Source organism: Psammomys obesus, unplaced genomic scaffold (assembly GCF_907164565.1).
Source record: "Psammomys obesus unplaced genomic scaffold, mPsaObe1.curated_primary_1811, whole genome shotgun sequence".
NCBI lineage: Eukaryota > Metazoa > Chordata > Mammalia > Rodentia > Muridae > Psammomys > Psammomys obesus.
This window is the reverse complement of record NW_026595981.1, coordinates 21594292-21606993: the sequence shown is the minus strand read 5'-3', so window position 1 is coordinate 21606993 and position 12702 is coordinate 21594292. Positions and strand designations below refer to the sequence as shown.

The following is a 12702-nucleotide window of genomic DNA, read 5'->3' as shown; positions in this document are numbered from 1 at the left end:
ATCCAGCCTGTAGCTTTCAGCATGAGACCCGGGCTGTCCACCCACACCGCACGGTCAACAGGGTCCCCAAGCGGACTCACAGAGAAGGACACCAAGCCCAGCGGCCCCTCCCCTCTTCGGTCCAGCTCGGACTTCTCCGCCCACTCCGGCTGAGCCCAGCGGGCGGCACCAGCACCGCCCCGGCCCCGCCCCTCGGCAGTGCAGGCGGCAGCTGGGGGGGGGGGGGGAGGGCACGAACCAGCAGCGCCGGGACGGGCGAGGGCGTCACAGACACTGGTGGAGGCGGGCAGCGGCCGAGCGGCGCGGGGGCAGGCCCTGCAGGCCCCCCAGGTCCCCCGACGGCAGCGAGGCGGCGGACGAGGCCCGGGCCTTGGTGGACTCCAGGCTGCTGAGGCCGGAGTCCTTGCAGTGGTCGCCGCGGGGCCGCGCGCCCGCCGCCTCCGGGCCGCCCCCTCCGCCCAGCTCCTTCCACTCGTTGAAGTTGAGGTCGGTGAGCGGGCTCTGCAGCACCACCGTGTGGCGGCGCCAGCTGCTCCGGCGCCGGCGCGTCTCGGGCGACAGCGGGCGCCGCAGCCGCACGGCCAGCATGTCGTCGGCGGTGCCGCGGAGCCGCAGCCGCAGGGCTTCGACCCGCGACGGGCGGGCACCGAGCGCCGTCGGGGCGGCCGCCGGGGGCCGCAGCGACTCCTGGCTGCTGGACGAGGCGGAGCCCGGGGGCTCCGCGCCCCGGGCCAGGCGGCGGCGCGCCAGCGTGTCGCCCGGCATGAGGTGGTGGGAGGTGAAGGACGGCCTGCGCGCCGGCCGCGCCCCCGGGCCCGCGCCGCCCTCCGTGTCCGTCTCCGCGTGGCTCAGCTCGCTGCGCTCGTCGTCCGCCTCGTCGCCCGCGCCCGCGCGCCGCCCGCCCGCGCCCGAGCACACGCTGCGGTCCATGGTGGACAGGGTGGAGTAGCCCGACACGATGGAGCGCGTGTCCGCCGCGGGCCGCTCGTCGGCGGCCGTCGGGGGGCTGAGGCGCCCGGGGATCTCCCCGGCGGCAGGGCCCGGCGGCGGCCCTTCGGGTGGCTCCTGCGTCCCCGCCGCCGCCGCCGCCGCCGCGGCCCTGTGCGCCTCCTGCTCGGAGTCATCGTCGGTGCCGCTGCCCAGGCCCCGCGCCTCCCGCCGCTTCTTCCGTTTGCGGTTGACCGCGGAGATGAAGGAGATCGCCAGCATCTCCCGGGCGTACGGCTCTTTCTTGGGGACCCACGAACCCTGGGCAAGGAGACAGTAGAGAAGGACCTCGTCACCTTGCGCGTCCCCACTCCCCATCCCACGCCACGTCCAAAACAAGCCAGCGCCCACAGCGCCTTCCCGAAACTCACTCGGGGCCTGCTGACCTGGCACCGCCCACTCCAGGCCCACCACCGCACACTCCTGTCCATAGATCCTCTCTGACCTGGGAGCTGAGCAGGGCCTTCACCCCACTTCTGGATAAATTCCTCAGCTGTGCTAGTGACAGGATCCCCGGCTGTAGATGCTAATGCTCCGCGCACGCGCACACCGTCTCTCTTCGGCTGCAAGCACCTACCCTTCTCACTCTCCACTCGAGAAGCCTTTTGCTTCAGGGCACTTCCTCCCTTTCCGTCTGCCAGTCCCCAGGCCTAGCTGAATTCAGTGGCTGGCTGGGCTGCCTGAAGCGGCTGAAGAGCCTGGCACAGTCCCATGCTCTGGACGGAGGCCACAGCTTCCAACTCCCTGCTATACTCACTGGTCTGGCCTGGTCTTTCCACCCAGAAGATCCTCAACGTCCATCATGGTGTTTGGATCTGCTTCCCACCTCCCTTTTGCTTTTCGACACCTTGTGGCGTTTCCAGGACTCTCTGTTCTTAGTCCCTTCTCTTCTATGCCCAAAATGCCACCAATTCAGGCCTCCCCGTCTCACGCCAAACTCTCCTTTGAGTTCCAGACTTTTTCCAAATTTACCCACGTACCCTCTCCCAAACACCTCCATTCCTGTAGTCCCCACCAAGAAGATGCCTGCCTCTACCACTGTCTCTCTAGCCCTTCCCACTGTAGACCCATCCTTCAAAAGCAAGGCTCTGCTTCCCTCTCAGCTTTGCTCAAGATTGAAGCCCGCCCTTATGAGACACAGCCTCGCCCTCACACCCCAGCACCAACCTCCTGAGCCTAGTGCCCAGACTCCTACTTGAACCCTGTCTGTATCTGGCGACCGCCCCACTACCTTCCTTTGAGGTCCTTTTCACTTGATGTGCCCGGCAGCCCTACTGTCTCCTCATCCTACGTGCTGGATTCTCTGATCAAACTCCCCTCCTCCCAGATGCTTCTAGCAGCCTGGCCCACGGGATGCTGACAATCCAGGGGTGGCAACAGAACCAGAGGACTCTAAGCAAGGGGTGTAAGTGACAAGGAGCTGTTTGCAGGTCTCCGAGCCATAGTGACCTTAGGACAAAGCTCCCTGTCACTGAATTGTGCTCTGGGGTGAAGTTATGAGGACTCTTGCATGGGGCTCCTGCAGCTCTGCTTTCGTTCAGGGAACCCATCTGAATACAGGCCCATGTGCCTGGGGTGGGCTTATGGGGAACCTGGCTAGGGTTGAGCCATTGAGGCAAAACCCCAGGATGTTCAACCCACCAGGGCTCAGCTAGTTTCACTCACTGCTACAGGCTGTCTCCACCAAAGCCAGATACTGAAGTTTCAGCTCCCAACTGTGATGGTGTTTGGAGACAGACCTTTGGAAGATAACTAGGTTTTGACGATGACTGTGAGGCCCTAGTGATGGAATTAATCTCTCTTCCTCTCTTTCCTTCTCTAGGACACAGTGAGGAGGTAGCCATAAACAAAACAAAACAAAAACAACTAAAAGCTGAAACAAAAACAGGAAGGAACAGGAAGGAAGCGTTCACCAGACACTAACTTGCTAGCACCATAAGCTTGGACTTCTAGCCCCTAAAGCCATAGGAAGCAAGTATTTCTGGGCCACCTGGAGCAGATGCTAAAATGCCCAAGTACCGGCTAAGTTCTTCCTTTTGGAGATTTACTTTTACAGCTGATTGTGAGCTGCCGTGTAGGTGCTGGGAATTGAACTCTGGTCCTCTGCAAGAGGAGCCAGTGCTCTTACCAACTGAACCATCTCCCCAGCCCACCCCAGCCCCAGTTGGTTTCTTTAGCTGCATCTACTCTGAAAGAGCACCATGGATGCTTAGTCAGGGATGGCTGTTGATGCAGCTGGGTATTTTAAACGCAGACATCAGTGGCGCCGGGGGGGCATCGCCAAGAACTGAATTGCTGCTGCAGCAGCAACAGCAAACAGAGCAATCGCCAGCCACAGCCTCCACAGAAAGGCTGGCCTGGAGGCCTGGGGGGCCTGGGCTGAGCCTCGGTGTTTGCTGCAGGGGGTTGTGTATAGATCCTTCTGGAACAAGGCTACGTAGCTGTGCTCTGATTTTGAAAAAGGATTTATTTATTCATGCACTACATAGGTCTTTGTCTGAATGGACATCTGTACACCAGAAGAGGGCACTGAAGGCCATTACAGATGGTTGTGAGCTGCCATGTGGGTGCTGGAAAGTGAATGCTTCCTCCGAAGAGAAGACAGTGCTCCTTACTGCTGAGACGTCTGGGCAACTTTTTTTTTTTTTTTTTTTTTTTTTTTAATTAAAGGGGTCTGTAACTGAGAATGTGTGAGGGGGAAAAGCTCTCTCTAGTGTTTGATCTCCATGTAGCTAACTCTCCCTTGGAGGTGACTTCCGGAGCTTTGGACAGGTCGAGGGATAAGGAGCCTGTGGTGAAATGGGATATGGCCATGCTGAATCAGATACCTCAACTGGGCATCAGGGGACCTCAGGCTTCTTATTATGGGCTATATGGGCATTGGGGTGGAGGGGCCAGAGAAGTAAAAAGTGCCCTTTCCCCTCAAACACGGATATCTGAGCGTTAAACTAGCATGCTTGAGTTTGCGCCAGCCCACACTCCAGTAAGGAACAGCCAGAAAAACAGAACAAAACAAAAGCTAGGCAATCCTCACAGGGAGGCCACACCAGAACGCAACTCTAACGTGGGTATGGATCCCACTGCTGACCATCACTGACGTGCAGTGCAGAGTCAGGAGAGAATCTGGCAGTGTGAAGTCTCAGCACTACGCAGCTGTGGCTTCTACCCTTGCAATGCAGAGCTGGCTGGGGCCCAGGCCTTGGATGTCCAAAATGGGCCGCTGCAGACTCAGACGCCTGGCCTCTCGCTGGAAGCCGACTCCCAGCAGCCTCCTGGGTCGTCCTTCAGACACCACCTGCTATACACACTTCAAAGTCCCTGTCTCCAGGACAGTCCTTTCTATTATTAAACAGGCAGCCTGGTCTGTGCCTCAGTCTCTCCAGTGTTTAGCTAGCTGTTTCACACTCACGCTAAGGATATTCCACGTCTCCAAATGCTCCAGCCCTAAAAGCAGAGGATCAGAACTGGGTCTCCCAGGCATTCACCAAGGGACTACTGCAGGTCCCCGCCCTTTGATGACCGAGAACATGAGAATGCGCCACTTCCGGTCACTTGAACCCTGAGCATTGCCTTCCCAGAATGCTTACAGAGCTCAGAGGTCTGGTCAAGACAGCAGGAAGTGGGTGGGTGACTGCAAACACCCTCTCACCCTCGTGACTGGGTAAGTCACCAGAGTCTCTGGGATGTCTGAGTCAAGTCTACACAGACACTTTCTAAAAAACACCCTGTGCGTGTGCAAGGCTCCGTGGCTGAGCAGAGGCCGTGGGAGGAGCCACCGGGCTAACACAGGGATTACAGAGACCCAGAATCTGGGGAGGCTGAAATTCCACAGCCAGGAGGCATTAGGGAGGCGTCCTGTGCAGGCAGGTGTGGCTATCGGGGATAATGAGGACTTCTGTCTAGGGCAATGGTTCTCAACTTTCTTAACGCTGCTAACACGGTCCCCCAACTGTGACCCCCCAACCCCAACCAAATCATTTTCATTGCTACTTCATAACTGTAACTTTGCTATTCTTATGAATCATCATATAAACACCTGCTATGCAGGATATCCATCTAATATGCGATCCCTGTGAAAGGGTTGGCGTGACGCCCCCAAGAGGTCTCCACCCACAGGCTGAGAGCCGCTGGCGGGTCGAGGGCCTCTTACGGGGGACAGCCCTGTTGAGCCCAGAGCCAGCTGAGCAGAGCAGCCTTCTCCTGCCTCCTGCAACCCACTGCAGACTGACTCAGCCAGGCCCTCACCTCCCACCAAGAGTGCCGGAGGCTCGCCATCTGGTTCCTCCTCCTTGTTGCTACCCCTGGAGGCATCTTCTCACAGGAGCCTCTCTCTTTACTCACAGGGCTTTGCAGTTTTGCTCTGAACACCTCTCAGCCAGGCTTCTCATGTCTGTTCATGTGTTTTCCCTTCCCTCACAGAGACCTGGCTCCTGAACCCCATCCAGCTTCTGCCTCCACGGTGTCCCAGTTCTCTCTCCAGCTGGCATTGTTTGTTCATTAGTACAATACCAGAACCCATTCCAAGATAAGCTCTGTATGGCTATCTGCTCAGCTGTTTTAGTTGTGTGTGTGTCTGTCTGTCTGTGTTTATGTGTGGCCAGTGGAGACAAGAAGACAGTGTCAGATTCTGGAACCCAGAGTTACTGATGGTTGTGGGTGCTGGGAACTGAACTCAGCCCCTCTGGAAGAGCAGTAAGTGCTATTAACCACTGAGCCATCTCTTCATCCCCTCAGCTTCTTCCTGCAACCCTCACTCAGGACAGTGAAGCCACACAGGGGAGGCTCAGCAGAGATCTGGGCAGCGACTCAATGAATGCCCCTGTGTCCAGAGACGCTGGCCGCCTTAGACACTGGGGAAGGCCAGTGTCACACACTGAGTTGGAAAGTATTCTGGCCTCTTCTACCTCCTGGAATGGAGAATAGTAGTAGTTGTTTGTTTGTTTTTAGATTTATTTTTATTTTATGTGTGTATGTGAATGCATGCGTATATATGTTCAACGTGAGTACAGTGCCTAAGGAGGGTATCAGTCCAGAAGGAATGACAGGCAGTTGTGAGCTGCCTTGTGAGTGCTGGGAACCAAATCCAGGTCCTGTGCAAGTACTTCAGACCTCTAAGACATGCTCTCCACAATTCCTGTGGTAGCTTTCTTTTTAGATTATGTTACTTTATATGTTTGTGTGTGTATATGTGTGTGTTTGAATGCATTCATGCATGCATGCACAGGCCTGTAGGCCAAAAGAGGGTGCCAGATACCCTAGACCCAGAGTTATAGGCTCATAACACTGAGTTCGAGAAGCTGAACTCTGGCCCTCTGAAAGAGCAGCACAGGCTCAACTGCTGAGCCATCTCACTAGCCTGTAAGCACACTTCAAACACATATTTAAATACTACACAAAGGTAGTCGTGGGTCACTTCCTAGTGGGGATGAATTCTAAGAAACACGTCATGAAGTGATTTCATCATTGTGTGAACATCACAGTGTACTTACTTAAACTTGACTGTATGAACCTATTACACACATAGGCTGTGTCGGGCCATTTTCATATATGTGGCCCATTATTGACTAAACTATCATTATGAAATGAGAGACCGCTTTTAAATTATGCTATTGTGGTGGTTGAGTAAGAAAGGCCCCATCTGCATATATATATTTAAATGCTGAGTCATCAGGGGTAGCGCTATTTCAAAGGATTAGAAGGATTTATGAGGTAGGGCCTTGTTGTCTGTCTGTCTCTCTTTTTCTCTCTGCCTATTAATCAAGATATAATTCTCAGCTATTCTTGCAGTGTCTGCCTCCATGCCACTATGGTTCCTGCCATGATGATAATGGACTAACCCTCTAAAACTGTAAGCAAGTCCCCAGTCAAATACTTTCTCTTATAAAAGCTGCCTCGGTCATGATGTCTCTTTACAGCAATATAATAGACCAAGACAACTGTTTTATACCTAAAATACTATAAAATTGGATAAATTGATGAATTGTTTAAAATTAGAAAAATAAGCCAAGTGTGATGGCATAGACCTGTAACCCAGTACCCAGGAGGAAGGCAGGAGCACCACACATTTGGACCACATGAGACCCTGCAGCAGATAGGGAGAAAGAAAGGAAAGAAGGAAGAAAGAGTTGGCAGGTAAAGGAATCTGCCACCAAGCCTGAGGACCTGAGTTCCACCCTCCATGATACATACTGTAGAAGACAAGAACTAACCCTTAAAGGCTGCCCTCTGACCTCATGACACACACCATGACATATGCATTGGAGTGCTCAAGTGAACACACAAATACAACAAACAAAAAAACCTGAAACATCTTCCCCTTAAAATATTTGGTAGAATTTACCAGTGAGGCCATCTGGACCTGGCATTTTCTCTGTGGGAAAGTTTTTACACACAAATTAATTTCTTTAGTAGATTCAGGACTATTTAGGTTATCTATTTCTTAGGCAAATTTTGGTAGTTTGAATCCTTCTACATATAGGTCTATGTCTTTTAAGTCTGAGTTTATGGGCACAGAGTTGCAAAAGGTATTCTCTCAGTATCTGTATGGTCTGTGCTGATGTCCTTGTGTGAGTGTCTGTGTGGTCTGTACTGATGTCCCTGTGATAGTGTCTGTGTGGTCTGTGCTGATGTCCCTGTGTGAGTGTCTGTGTGGTCTGTAGATGTATTTGTGTTTTCCTGAGCATTGGTAATTTGTGCCATCTCTTTTTATTGTCAGTCTGGTTAGAATTTTATTGATTTTTTTTTCAAACAAACAGCTTGCAGTTTGATTGATTTTTCTTAATTGTTTTCAATCTCATTGATTTCTTACTCATCTTCATTGTTTCCTTTCTTTTCCTTTGTTAAGCCCTCCCTCCCAGACAGTCTTTTTGTTTGCTTTTGGTTGGTTTGTTTGGTTCTGAGACAGGATCTTGTTATGAAGCCCTGGTTAATCTGGAACTCAGTGTATAGCTCAGGCTTCCTCTACCTCCCAAGTGTTGGAATCACAGGCATGAGCCACCATACTCAGCTCCCCTAGAGATCTTAAAACATTTATCACAATAGACATACTGCTGTTATTTTCAATTTACAGATAAGGAAGCTGCAATTCAGATAGAATTACCCAATGTCCTAAAACTAAGCAGCAGAGCCAGGACTCAAACTCAGGACTTCCTGCCTCTAGAGCCTGTTCAAACGTCACACTGCCTCTCAGTTATCCAACATGAAGGCCGGCCCCTACCACATCAGACGCCTCTCCAAGCACCACCATGGTTAGCTTCTCAGCTTCCTACCTTCCTTCGCACACAGCCCTCAACTTTCCTACAAATCCAACTACCATTCTAATTCTCTTGACCAAAAACCAAAGTGGCTGCCCTGTCCAAGCAGAATGTGTTTGGGAAGCTTGGCACTAACCTTGGACTTGGCTGAACTACAGGTGGTGGAATCTGTTGGCAAAAGAAAGAAAACTGAAGTTAGACCAGAAAAGCTAGGCCTGGGCCTTGACAACACGTTTTCCTTGCCTCAGAGGTCCAGAGATGAGGGTGTTCTCCCCAGGCCCTAGGAGTGCCATTGGTTCTGCTGGCATTTTCTACAGGATGGCCCCAAGAAGATGATGTTAGCCACCACTTCCTTTAGGGGCAGGCTGTGGGCCGCTGAGTCTTTGCTTGCCCAGGGTTAAGGACTAAGGGGGCTTCTCCCTGGGCCTCTCCCCTCCCCCTCCTGCTCCTGTGACTCTGAAGCACTGGAGAGAAAATGCCAGTCTCAGATGCAGTCCACAGAAACCACAATGGTGCGACACAGCACATCACAGAGACTCTGAAGGACACGGAGACCACAGCGCAGAGAGAGGTGCGTGCCCCACCCACACCACATGAGGAGGAAAAGGGACCACACCAAGTGATCGAGTAACAAAGCAGAAATGAGGTGGGCGAGACACGGGGGTACAGTGGGCTGGTGACAGAGCGGACATCAACCTGCCCGTAAGCGACAAGGTCCCCCTTTAAAACCAGTCAAAACCATCACACCCAAGGGACGAGAGTCCCTCTCCTTCACTTCTCCCGAATGGAGAAGGAACCAGATAACAAGACCTGGCAGTGCCCTCTCCGAGGCCAGAGAGGGAGCAGGCTGGTCAGAGGCCTGGGGTGGCGAGCAGGTGCAGTTAATCCACACTCTCTGCAGGCAGGTTAGAGGCCCTTCCCCAGCCCCCGCCCCCCGCAAATGGTGAGAAGAGCGAGAATGGCGGACCACACGCAACACACAGGGGGCAGGCGGCAGCAGGTGATTAGAAGAGACAGGGGGCTCCTCTGCCCCCCCCCCAGTGTGCCCCTCAGAACATGGGGGTGCTGTGAGGCCCTTTCTACGGGACAGGAGCTGGACAGGCTGGAGGGCAAAGCCGGAACGTGAGAGGGGCTAGTGGCTGGGGCCAAGAGGAAAGGGCCACTCATTTTCCTCTGAGCACAGAAGCCACCCTTCCTCTGGAACAGGATGCGTGGCGAGGGCCTGAACTGGGGCGGGAGTTGTCATCTTAGGATGGCGTCTAAGGGTGTTATCACTGGCCCCTGTAGAGGCCGGGTCCACAGGCAAGCCCCCCTCATCCTGGTCACCCTGAAGCGCTTACACTGCACGGGGAAGGACACAGAGCTGGGGGCTTCGGAGGGTAGCTGTCTGGCAGCAGGGCAAGGGGGCTGCCTTCCTCCGAGAAGGGAACACAGGGAGGAGGCAGGGTGGGGCCGAGGGTCCGCTGTGGACTGGCACCGCCAACTGCTGAGGTTCCTTACTGCTGGGGACACGGGGTCTCCCTGTCATGCCTGCCCGGCCTTCTTATAATCACCCGCCACTGTTAGTGACCGAGGCCGCGACCGCACTATACCCTTTAAATCTCCAACAGGTCCGCTGGAGGAGGAGGGCAGGAGAGGAGGAGGGAAGGGAGGATGGAGGAGGTGGGAGAAGATCACGGGGAGAAGAGGAGGGAGGGGCAAGGTGCAAGGAGAGAAGGAAGAGAAGTTAAAAAGAGGAATGCGCCCGCCCGGAAGAACTCCGCCAGCTGTGAACACCAAGGGCTCGGGAGAGAGGCCAGCCCTGGGGAAGCTGAGCACACAGCTTTCCGGAGAAGGGGAAAGCCCACTATGACCCGTCCTGGGGTGGTGCTGCCGGGCCGGGACCCTGAAGGGAGGGGACAGGGAAGCTAAACATCTGGCTAGGCATCTCGGACCCCCAGGAAGACAGAACCCACCCCACCTGGCTCCCACCCACCCAGGGCCCTACACTTACCTGAGGCTGGATCACTGGGGGGCCCTGTCCTGCCAATGTTGGGCAGCAGGTACTCAATGTTGGGCACCGACTGTGGCTCCTTGTCATCAACAGGGGTCTGCAAGCAGGAGAAGGGGGTCAGCCGGCAGCCTCCGGCTAGCCCTGAGGCCTTTCAGAATGCCTCAGGGCATTCTGAATGTGGTAGCCTGGGAACGCCCTGGGACTTGGTCTGCCTGGTCTCTCTTGGTGTTGTCCCCACAGGACAGAACCCTGAAGGCTCCGCCAGATGAGAACAGGGCTTTGCCTCCTCCACCAGGCTGGACTATCCTCCAGGCTAAACAGTGGGTTTCCTCAGAGTTGGACCTGAAGGGAAGGGCTGTGTCTCCTCCATCAGACTGCAGGTGCTTTGGGCCAAGAATACTCCCCTGCTTACTTTTTTTTTTAATTTTGTTTTTATTTTAACTTTTTATATGTCTCGGTAGTTTGACTGTATGTATATCTGTGCATCAGATACTCCTGGAACTGGAGTACAGATGGCCATGATTTGCCACATGGGTCCTAGGACTCAAACCTGAGTCTTCTGGAAGAACAGCAAGTACTCTTAATCAATGAGCCACCTCTCTGGCCTTTTTTATTCTTTTTTCCCCCTATTTATTTAATCACTCTACAGCCTGACTGCAGGCCCCTCTTCTTCTTCTCAGGAAAAAGGAAGCCTCCCATGGGTGCCAACCCGCCGTGGCCACATCAAGTCGCAGTGGGGCTAAGCACATCCTCTCCCACTGAGGCCAGACAAGGCAGCCCAGCTAGAGGAAAGAGATCCAAAGGCAGGCAACAGAGCCAGAGACAGCCCCCCTCCAACTGTTAGGGAACACCTCTTTTATTTTTAATTACGTGTCTGAGTGTGGTTTTATCTGTGTCTGTGGTTTTGTGCACTTGGGTGTAGTGCCCACGGAGGCCAGAAGGGGGCAGAGCATCAGAAGTGCTGAAGCTGGTGGAGGGGAGAGCTGCATGCGGACGCTAGGAACCACATTTTGGTTCTCTGCACGAGCAGTATTGTTCTTAACCTCTGAGCCATCTTTCCACCATCACATCATCTGAATCTTGCTGCACACCCTCCCCCAGGACAAGGGGGTCACCTCAGACCAGCCCCCGCCCACCTTCTCATCACTTACTCTCTCTCCTTTCTCCTCATCATCACTGAAGAACCAGTCTGACTGCAGAAGAGACAAAAGACAAGGTGAAATTAGCATGAGAGCCGAGGGAAGACCGGGGCTTCTCAACTTCAGGCCAAAGGACCCACAGTCCCAAGGGTAGCTCCTCCTCTGAATAAGTCCTAAGGGAAGGGGCTCCTCATGGGGAGACAAAGTGGGACCACATGTGAGAGAGAAAACAGGTAAGAGCTAGGAGAGCCCACCACAAGCAGGTGACAGTTTTTCCACAGACTGGTCCCGGGTGCCTCACTATGGCTCCGTAGCCAGGCACAAGGGCTGGGTGGGCTGCGCCCTCTAGTGGTCACTTGGTGCACTGAGCTGAGGGTGCAGGGGGGCATCTCCCACCATCCCTGGCTGCACACTGACACCTGAGGTGTCACATTCTGGCCAGTGAAGAAAAATACCTGGAAGCAAGTATAAGCTTACCTCAGGGACAGGCAGGCAAGAGCTTTCTCATAAAGGACACACAAACACACACACACACACACACACACACACACACACACACACACACACGACACAGTGGCTCATGCCTGTAGGGAGCTGAGGGCTAGATAATTTACTTGAGTTCAGAGGCAGCCCAGGCTACACTGTGAATTCATCCAGCCTGGCTACAGAAGGCCTTGCCAAGCAAAACAGAGCAGTTCAAAAGATAAAGTGAACCCCCAGCCTCTGAGAATCCAGAGGTTCGGAGTGTTTACAAATGAACAGGCGACATGGAACTTCCAGCATCAGAAGATGGATGAAAGCAAGTAACATTTCCTATCTGTGTTGAAGGAATACCACTTTTGAAAACAGAAATTTTATACCCTGCTAAACTCTCATTTAGTTTTGTACTCAACCCCAGACCCTTGCTAGAGATAGGGTTTCTCTTGATTTGTAGACCAGACTGGCCTTGAACTCAATGATCCGCCTGCCTCTGCCTGCCAGAGTGCTGGCATTACAGGCCTGCACCACCTGGTGCGGCTCTCCTTTAAATTTAAGGATAAACCCAGGCATAATGGTGTGTACTTACAATCCCAGCACCAGGAAGACAGAAGCAGGAGGATTGCCACAACTTTGAGGCCAGCCTAGTCAGGCCAAACAGGGCTATGTGATAGCTTGTCTCAAAACACACACACACAAAAATTGTAACATATATGCTGTCATTGTTATTTTTTGAAAAAAGGTATCATGTAGCCCAGACTAGCTTTGAACTCCTGAATTCCTGATTCTCTTGCCTCTACCTCCCAAGTGCTGGGATCATAGGAGTGAACTACCACACCAAGTTCTAAGATAT

General features: G+C 53.7%; 1 protein-coding gene across 4 annotated transcripts in view; it reads right to left on the bottom strand.

Moving 5' to 3' along the window:
* Positions 1 to 219: 219 nt before the first annotated feature.
* Arhgap23 (Rho GTPase activating protein 23) overlaps positions 220 to 12702 on the bottom strand; it is a 93453-nt gene continuing 80970 nt past the window's right edge. For all 4 annotated transcript variants that reach the window (XM_055619626.1, XM_055619625.1, XM_055619627.1 and 1 more), the window contains exons 21-24: positions 11385 to 11426; positions 10234 to 10330; positions 8377 to 8408; positions 220 to 1248 (exon numbers count right to left, since the gene is read on the bottom strand). In XM_055619626.1, the coding sequence (XP_055475601.1) occupies positions 265 to 1248; positions 8377 to 8408; positions 10234 to 10330; positions 11385 to 11426 (1155 nt within the window). In that variant the 3' untranslated portion in view covers positions 220 to 264. The remainder of the gene's footprint in view (positions 1249 to 8376; positions 8409 to 10233; positions 10331 to 11384; positions 11427 to 12702) is intronic.